The sequence below is a fragment of the Helianthus annuus genome, chromosome 9, assembly GCF_002127325.2.
Source record: "Helianthus annuus cultivar XRQ/B chromosome 9, HanXRQr2.0-SUNRISE, whole genome shotgun sequence".
NCBI classification, from domain to species: Eukaryota; Viridiplantae; Streptophyta; class Magnoliopsida; order Asterales; family Asteraceae; genus Helianthus; species Helianthus annuus.
In genome coordinates this window covers 100,815,609-100,823,888 of record NC_035441.2, presented here as the reverse complement: position 1 = coordinate 100,823,888, position 8,280 = coordinate 100,815,609, and the positions used below count along the sequence as shown (strand labels likewise).

The following is an 8,280-nucleotide window of genomic DNA, read 5'->3' as shown; positions in this document are numbered from 1 at the left end:
TAAAAATAAGAGTTAAAACGTCATTTTAGTCCTTGTGGTTTGAGTCATTTTGTCAGTTTAATTCAAAGGTTTCATTTTTAGCCTATGGGTCCAAAAAGGTTTTACTGTTTTAGTCCACTAGATTAACTTCGTTCATTATTTATGTTAACGAGAAAAGCAATTCGGTATTTATATGGTCGAATTGACATTCTAGTTAACAGAATTACATATAAACTGACCAAATTGCCCTTCTCGTTAACAAAAAAATGGATAAAGTTAACCCAGTGGACTCAAATGGCGACGATGAAACATTTTTGAACCCACAGGCGAAAATTGAAACCTTTTTGAACCCATGACTCAAATGGTCCAATGAATTAAGCAAAAGGATCAAACAATAATAAGAACCACGATCAGGCGTGTTGAAAGTCATCCGAATTACATTCAGATGTATGAAAACAGCCAAAATCGCTTCATTATAAAATCTTAAATTACCATAAAAACGAAGATATGCAATATTTGGCCATTTTTATAAGAATAATGGATAATCCTTTTTAAGAGTCCGGTTTGAATTTTAAAGAAAACTAGTGGAGAAACCCTGAGCGTTGTGCCTGGTGGTGACGCATTCGATTGGCATTTGTTCGGTTCATTACAATCCGATCATATTTAGGAACAAGGTATCACATAATACTCTATTACAAAATTTTAGAACCTGCATAAGGTCATGGGTCAAATGAGCATCCTTGCTATGAATTGAATTGAAGACTCAAATAATAAGATGTGTGTATCATGATGATATACCCTTGCTAGAGGTGGTAAAAGTGGCATGTTGAGTCATGGATCAAATGAGCATTTTTTTGGTAAGAAACTCAACAGGTTGAATTGGGGATGTATGTATTAAAACAATTTCGCTTGCAACCGTTAAATAGTCGATGCGCCAAAATAGCCGACTCTAATCTAGTGATGGCTAATGGGTCTAAAATAACCAACTCAATCCAGTAATCCTGTCCTTTTATTCATTTTCAAAAGTCTTAAAGACAACAATTTCAACCATATTATGTAAAAGTTGATCTCGTGTTAAGATTTATTGTTAACGGGTTAAATATATACAGTTAAATAAACTTATCCTTGCATGTTTTGACCCATTAAATAACCCAACCTAAACATTTCGCCTTGCATGTTTTGACCCGTTACATAACCAATATATATTTTCCGCTAATTTTATAGTAGAATAAGTGGGATACCTGTAATATATCCAATAGTATAATGATCTGCAGATGTGAACACATTAAAAACTAATAGCTTCAATGAGCATCTGTATATGACATTATCCAAAACATCCCTAAACCATGGTTATCATTGCCTATTGCAATACCAGTACCATTGAAATTCAAGACGAAATAAAATGAATAGGATCAATATCAAATATCATACCATCCATTTTCACTACCATCAGACTACAAACAACAGTTTAAGATCAATACCAAATCATGCCACAACTGAGGGTCGGTGTCGCTGCACTCACGGATGAGAATGGGCAACCTGGGGTTTGCTTTCTTCGGTTCCTTGTAATTCTTCTGAACAAAAGCCCTAATGAATTTAGTGTTAGAGTTCAAATTAGGGCACATAATCCGAGATGCAATTGTAAACCATACCTGGTGGAAAGGAAAAGAACGAGGGCGGGAGAAGATGAGATGGGCGGGAGAAGAGATGATATGGGCGGGAGTGGTGAGATGGTTAAAGATGAGTGGACTTTTCATACATGAAAAGTTACTGTACATTCTTTTTAGAATTTAGGGTTAGAAAAATGAAATAGGGGATAGGATGGAGTGAATATTTAGAATATTTTTTAAAATTTTAGAGGTAAGGGTTGAGATGGTGGATTGGATGGGCCCTATTCATCAATCCATTATGTTTGCTTATTGATTTGGGCCAAGTCATTAATCCATTACAGACTAAAATAGTTGGGCTTTTGAATTTGATTGACAAAAACGGTTGAGCTTCAAAACAATTCTACTTCTATAGTTGGGCTTTAACATTTTTCGATTTGGGCTCAGAGCGATCGCCCACCCGGCACTTACTCTAGGCCGACCCTGTTTGGGTTTAAATTTGATTGCTTGCTCTGAGCCGCCGTCAACCCCCTTCACCAAGCGGTAAACCCATTCAAGTGGGGAAGAGTCACCCACCGTACAAGGGAAAAAAAGAGGTAGGGGTTAATGATGGGTCCCACTCTCTTCTAATCACTCAACACTTTTATCTTTCTTTTTAAGAAAAAAATGTGTTTAGACCGTGGGGTATGGTGGGGCGGGGGTTTGGGGCATGGGTTGACACGTGGCTTGGGGGGCTTCGCTGGGCTGACCCACATTGAAGACGGTATGGTGGGGCGGGGGTTTGGGGCGGGGGTTGGGTGGGCTTCGCTGGGCTGACCCAAACTGAATATTTGAATATTTTTTAAAACAACAAATTTAATTTTTTTTAATATTTTTAAATAAAGAAAATTACATAAAAAAATTCCTAACGCTTATATTTGTTCTTTATCTCTTCTCTCATCTCCAAGATTAGTTGCAACTCGTCACCCTCTAGGTGATCAATGGGTTGGGATAGAAATTTCAAATCATCCCGTTTTTGTTTCAGGGCATCTCTAGCATCTTTGCTATTTCAAAGTTCGGCCCTTTGTTGTTGGAATACGTTGAATGTATCTAACTTGCATGTAATGTCATCCAACTGATCGCTGTATATTCCCCTACGCGAGCCCGAACTCCCAGCTGAAGGCGATGCCGTACCCAGTCTTGATTTTTGAGCGCGCCTTTTTGCGGCATCTCTTCCATATTCAGGCCGGTTTGGCGAATCATCCAAAAGGTCCTCAAACTCTTGATCTCGTGCATCAGATTGGGTTTGGGATGAGGCCCTTGACCTTTTGGAAGACGTGTTCGTTTCGCTACCACTGGGGATATCGCCCACTTTGGATGGAACTTACAAATCTCCCAACAATGCATGAAACGGAAGTCGCTCCTCACATTTGTTTTGAATGTAACCAATGCATTTGTCACAATGTCGGCTTCGGTTTCACCACTTTTTGGGTTTTTCTTTGCTTTATTTAAAAACCACTAAATTTTGTAAGTTGGCCACTTATCTCGCTCCACTTCGAGGATAAGTTATCGTTTTCACGATAAGCCTCGCTTCCCATTTCTTCATGGAATGTTTTACTAACCGCTTCCCACAAATGGGTTCGATGTTGAGAATTTCCTATTTTAATAAAAACAAAATTTAATATATTACAAAGTTATATAAAAAATAACCATAAATATTAAAATAAGGGCTACAAAATATTTAAGAATACCTAAAGTTGGATGTAGAGATTGTTGAAACCAAGCCCTCGCCAATGCAAGTTCTTCATTAACGACCCATTTTTGTTGTTTTCGTTAAACGGTTTCAAGTGCTTTCTCCACCTCGGTTTTTTTCTTATGACTTCTCTTTTTGGGAACTATTGAGGCGGAAGGACCATCGTTGGGTGGTTGAGTTTCGGGGAAGGTTTCGGTTTGGAAAAGGTTGATGGAGGTTGGCGAAAGGTTGATGGGCGTTTGTGGAAACGGGCTAGGTATAGAATCGTCAGTGTGTGGGAAGTTAGTAAACAAACGATTCCCGATATACGATGCATAACTCGCTTCAGGGGCATAGGGGAGTGTATTAAAAATGGACGAGGCATTGGACGATTGGGTGGTAGGCTAGGATTATTTTCTTGGAATGCAAACGGGTTGTTCGGGTCATAACCACGATTATGAGGATGCAGTTTTTCGTTTTGTAGAAGGAGAATTGAAGATGATTATAGAAGATGTGGAGTGTATTGTGGTTGAATGTGGTAAAAATAGGAATTGAAGTGTGATATTTATAGTGAAAAAATTAATTTTTTTAACATGGTCGTTGGCCAACGGCTAGTTTGGTTTGGCCATTGAGAGCCCGCCATGTCACCTTGCTAGACCCGCCCCATGCCCGGCTTCAAACTCCCGCCCCTTGGGCCACGCCCCAACCCAAGCCCACCTGGGGTGGTGGCTTGGGCGTTTTCCCCCAACCCACGCCCCAACCCAAGCCCCCATACCCCATAGTCTTATGTATCACTCTTTACATTTGAGTTCAAAATAGGGGGTAAAGAGGGGAGTTGACATAGCAAAGTATAGGGGTGTTCAAAAAACTCGTGGCTCGCAGCTCGCTCGAAAAAAGCTCGAAGAAAGCTCGGCTCGAAATTGGCTCGGTTGTAAACGAGCCAGCTTGACTCGGCTCGGTTTGTAAACGAGCCGAGCTCGAGCTTGGCCTGGCTCGGCTCGTGAGCTCGTGAGCTAGCTCGATAAGGTTTACATCCTTATTTTTTGTCCCACATCGCTTAGAAAACAAAAAACTAAGGGAGTATTTCCCCTGTAAAAGAAAGTAAAAGACAATGTAGAAAGTGAATTAACTATCTCTACTTGCATATTTAGCCATATGGTTAGATTAAATGACAATTATGGCCCTTAGGCTATGATGATATTCATTTTGAAGGCTTTTTAAGTTTAAATTTTGCGGTTCTTTGTTAGTTCGAGCTAGATCGAGCCGAGCCGAGCTAGCTCGAATTCTAATCGAGCCGAGCTCGAGCCTCAAATCTCAGCTCGATTTGAAATTCGAGCTCGAGCTGAGCTCGAGCTAGGTCTAGCTCGGCTCGACTCTGCTGGTTTACAGCCCTAGCAAAGTACGATTAAATAGGGTAGAAAGGGGGCTACACCCCTCGAGTGAAACACCCCCTTACATCCTTAGAAATTTGTTTGTTTTTTTTTAAACATCCCCATTCAAGCCCGTTCCACCCTGTTTTTTTACACACCTGCTAATGTTTACTTGTTTGTTTTTTACATTCAAGCCCATTCCACCATGCTTTTTTACACACCTGCTAATGTGGCTGTCACATGACGCTTCATGCTCTTTCTTCAAGCCTCTCCGCATCAATGTTGCAGAAATCGGCCTAGGCGGTAATTGGAGGTCCATCGCCCAGAAATAGCCAAATCGGTCAAACTCGTAAAAATCGGTCAAAAATCGCTTTAAATCGGGCATAGTCGATTAAGTATGAGGTCAAAATTGGATCAAAATGAGTTGAAATCGGAACAGTACAGTCAAATTAGAACGAGTTCTTACCTTGACTAGAACCTAAATCTGATCTGCACTTGTCTCCAATGTGCAAAATCGAACAATATTGAAGAATTAATCAACCAGAAGAAGCGAAATTGGTTATAGAGTATGTGTTTTCTTGTTGGTTCTGATGAAAACGATGGAGATGAGGAAGCGGCGGCTTACGGAGAACGTGGGTGGATATTAGGTATTTAGGTTGTATTAAGTTTGGGTATTTTGATATTTAGCCCCCTCTATCTTTCACTAGTTTACATATGGTTCCTAAACTTGTAAAATTATATATAAAAGTATAAAATTAACTACATATTTATTAAAAACATGTAAAATTATATATAAAAGTCCAATCCGATTAATCCCTAGACAGTTTGTAAAATTATATATAAAAGTATAAAATTAACTACATATTTATTAAAAAAATGTAAAATTATATATAAAAGTCCAATCCGATTAATCCCTAGACAGTACCTCACCGCCCAACTAGCGTCTAACGCCTTCTACAACATTGCTTCGCATCGAATAGTCTAGGAGCAAAACTTCAGCTATTTTTTAGAAGCATGATGATGACAAAAGTAACCACTCATTAAAGAAAAAATTGTCGCCAACAAAATTTTCTTCCAACATGATTTTAAGCATACCCAAGATATTACAAGATCATACACTAAATAGGAAAACTCTGTAGTTTAATAGCTATAAATATTTATATCAATTTTCATTAAAACGCCAACAAATTACAAACAAGTGGAAGTTGCGCCGCAACCCCCTTTTTGAATTGCAAAACCAATCCTGCTAAAGACGAAACGACCCTTAAAGGTTGAGAGATTACTATTCACAACCCGTTGAACCCTGTTTAGGAATTCCACAGCCTCTGGAGCTAGGGAACCAAATATAGCAAATTATAAATAGGGCGACTTTGTAGAATAGTAACCAAACCAACCAACCTGCTTAGCTCAGAATTTCCATCACAACGAAGTAGACAGTGAACACCAAAGGTTAAGACTAATCTGGCTGCTTTTGCATACAAAGTATTTCAAAATTAAAAAAGAGCCGAACCATAGAAATCACAGATTCCACAATCAAAACAAAGATTATAATATAACATTCTGAAAAGTAAAAATCACTAAAATTAAAGAGAAAATTGTACTAGAACACAAAGACAATGATCGATGTTGTCATCAATGAAAAGATGCATAAATTCCTAAAACTCATAGCAGAATTGTTGAGAAAAACATCTGGTCACCAGCAACAACCACCTCCTTTCTTCTTGTTCTACTGCAACATTGGTAAAATACATCAATTATTCAGCCCTAAATCACAATATTTATACTACAAAATATTAATACATTTACCTTACCGTTTTGTGTAAATTTTATAAAAGACAGGTAACTTGTAACATCAACATTGTCCGAAGCATGTCTACCACACACAAAGGCCGTTTTACTTTAAACCAAAATTAAGTTGAAAACTACCTTATAAACTCATATCTATCGACTTGGATAAGACACATTAAAAAATCATGTAACCATAAAAACACAAGTTTTTTTCTCTCCGGTAACCCTATTTACACCTCTATTAATCAGGCCCCTAATAAACTTACATAAAATGAAGCAATCTAGTATACTTTTTCTTAGTTTTTTTAGCCCAAACCACTAATACAATAAACAAAAACGACACGTGAAGGTGATTAAAAGTTTAAACCATGGTTGTAAAAATCCTGACTAGTCTCCGATTAATCGGAGGTTCAACGATTAATGGCCGATTAATAGCTAGGCAGTCAATGGCGGTCCTATTTTGGCCAGGCGTCGGCCAAATTTTGACCAAATCTTATAAATTTCCTTCCAATTACTTAAAAAAAAATGGGTCTATGAGGGGGGGTTAAAACATGTCTACTTTAAAAAACTACATATAAAAATGTGTGTGTACATATGTAACTAAAAATTACATATAAAAATCTCAATCCGATTAATTTCGATTAATCCCGATTAATCGGTAGTCGGTACCCCATGGCCCGACTAGCGCCTAGCGATTCTTACAACACGGGTTTAAACATATTTCATACTACAAAAATCATGTTGACAGTACTATATGTGTTCAATGTGACAAGTGACAACAAGAAGCACAAAATATAATAACAAAAACTCTTCACACAAACTAAAATTGCAATCACTATACATTAAAAATCAATGCAAACAAACCAGCTTATAAAACCAAACAGCATTATCCTATAATTATTTAACAAGAAAATTCTACAAAACAATAAAGTATAAACAGTAGAAAGATTGTAATAATACCTTAAATGTTGCTTGGATACATGAACACTCTAACCCTAGATCCCTGCAAAACAGAAAAAAAAATAACAAAACTTGAGTCAAAATCTAAACACAAAAAGTCAAACACAAAACAAAACAATCTCTAAACTTTTACTACCATAGATTTAGGTGGAAGATTGGACTTAAACTTAGCACGAACAACACCAGTATTCCCATGAGGCCTGGTAACTTTCCCCCAAATGCACCTGTAATGCGATCCATTCTTCTTCACCTTAGCCTTGTAGATGTACGCCATACGTTTCCCTTGGTACCATGACACCTCCTCCTTCGTGTTCACTCCCTCAATCTGTATCAATGATGTGTTCGGATACTGGTTCGATTTTGACCTAATTAATGATCATATTTGCAACTATTAGTAACCGATCGGTTTCAATTGTTGAAATTGAATGGAAAAATGAATTGATGATAGTAAAATGAACCTTTTGTAGCCGAGAATTGTTCCTCGAGTGTACAATCTGACGCGTTCACCTTGGCGGCCCTTCACCATTTTCGATTTTCCTGTAGGATTCGTGAACACTGCGCCGATGAGAAAGTGTAAACCCTAGATGACAACTGCAGAATGTTGGTTTATATCTGTCAAGGTTAAATGGGCCTGGATTTAGGGTTTTGTATGGTAAGTTATGGGCCGATAATATTATTACTCGAATAATGTGTTAGGTCTGGATTCAGAATTGGTTTGTTAAATTTATACAAGGTTTTGTGACTTGTTTCAACTCTGTTGATGTGGTTTTGAGTAGGAGTGTGAATTTCTGACATGATTTGAAAACAGGACACGAATCTAACATGAAATTTATGGATTTAGGTTTAGTCTAAATGGGTTCGTGGC

At 37.9% G+C, this 8,280-nt stretch overlaps 1 protein-coding gene and 1 long non-coding RNA gene across 4 annotated transcripts; both read right to left on the bottom strand.

Annotated features, from left to right (window-relative positions):
* Positions 1–1,391: 1,391 nt before the first annotated feature.
* On the bottom strand, positions 1,392–1,757 carry LOC110874340. Its single transcript, XR_002555856.2, has 2 exons — positions 1,632–1,757; positions 1,392–1,566 (listed from the first exon to the last, which is right to left on the bottom strand). It is a non-coding gene; the product is annotated as an uncharacterized LOC110874340 (long non-coding RNA).
* A 4,395-nt stretch (positions 1,758–6,152) lies between these two features.
* Positions 6,153–8,034, bottom strand: LOC110877700 (60S ribosomal protein L35a-1). 3 transcript variants are annotated; one of them, XM_022125891.2, is made up of 4 exons: positions 7,874–8,034; positions 7,552–7,780; positions 7,416–7,458; positions 6,153–6,396 (listed from the first exon to the last, which is right to left on the bottom strand). In XM_022125891.2, exons 1-3 carry the CDS (start codon positions 7,939–7,941, stop codon positions 7,417–7,419), a joined length of 339 nt encoding a protein of 112 aa, XP_021981583.1. In that variant the 5' UTR covers positions 7,942–8,034; the 3' UTR covers positions 6,153–6,396; position 7,416. The 3 variants fall into 3 exon arrangements, with proteins under 3 accessions (XP_021981583.1, XP_021981584.1, XP_021981585.1); XM_022125892.2 differs by having other exon boundaries at positions 6,153–6,393; XM_022125893.2 differs by lacking the exon at positions 6,153–6,396 and having other exon boundaries at positions 7,413–7,458.
* Positions 8,035–8,280: the final 246 nt, after the last annotated feature.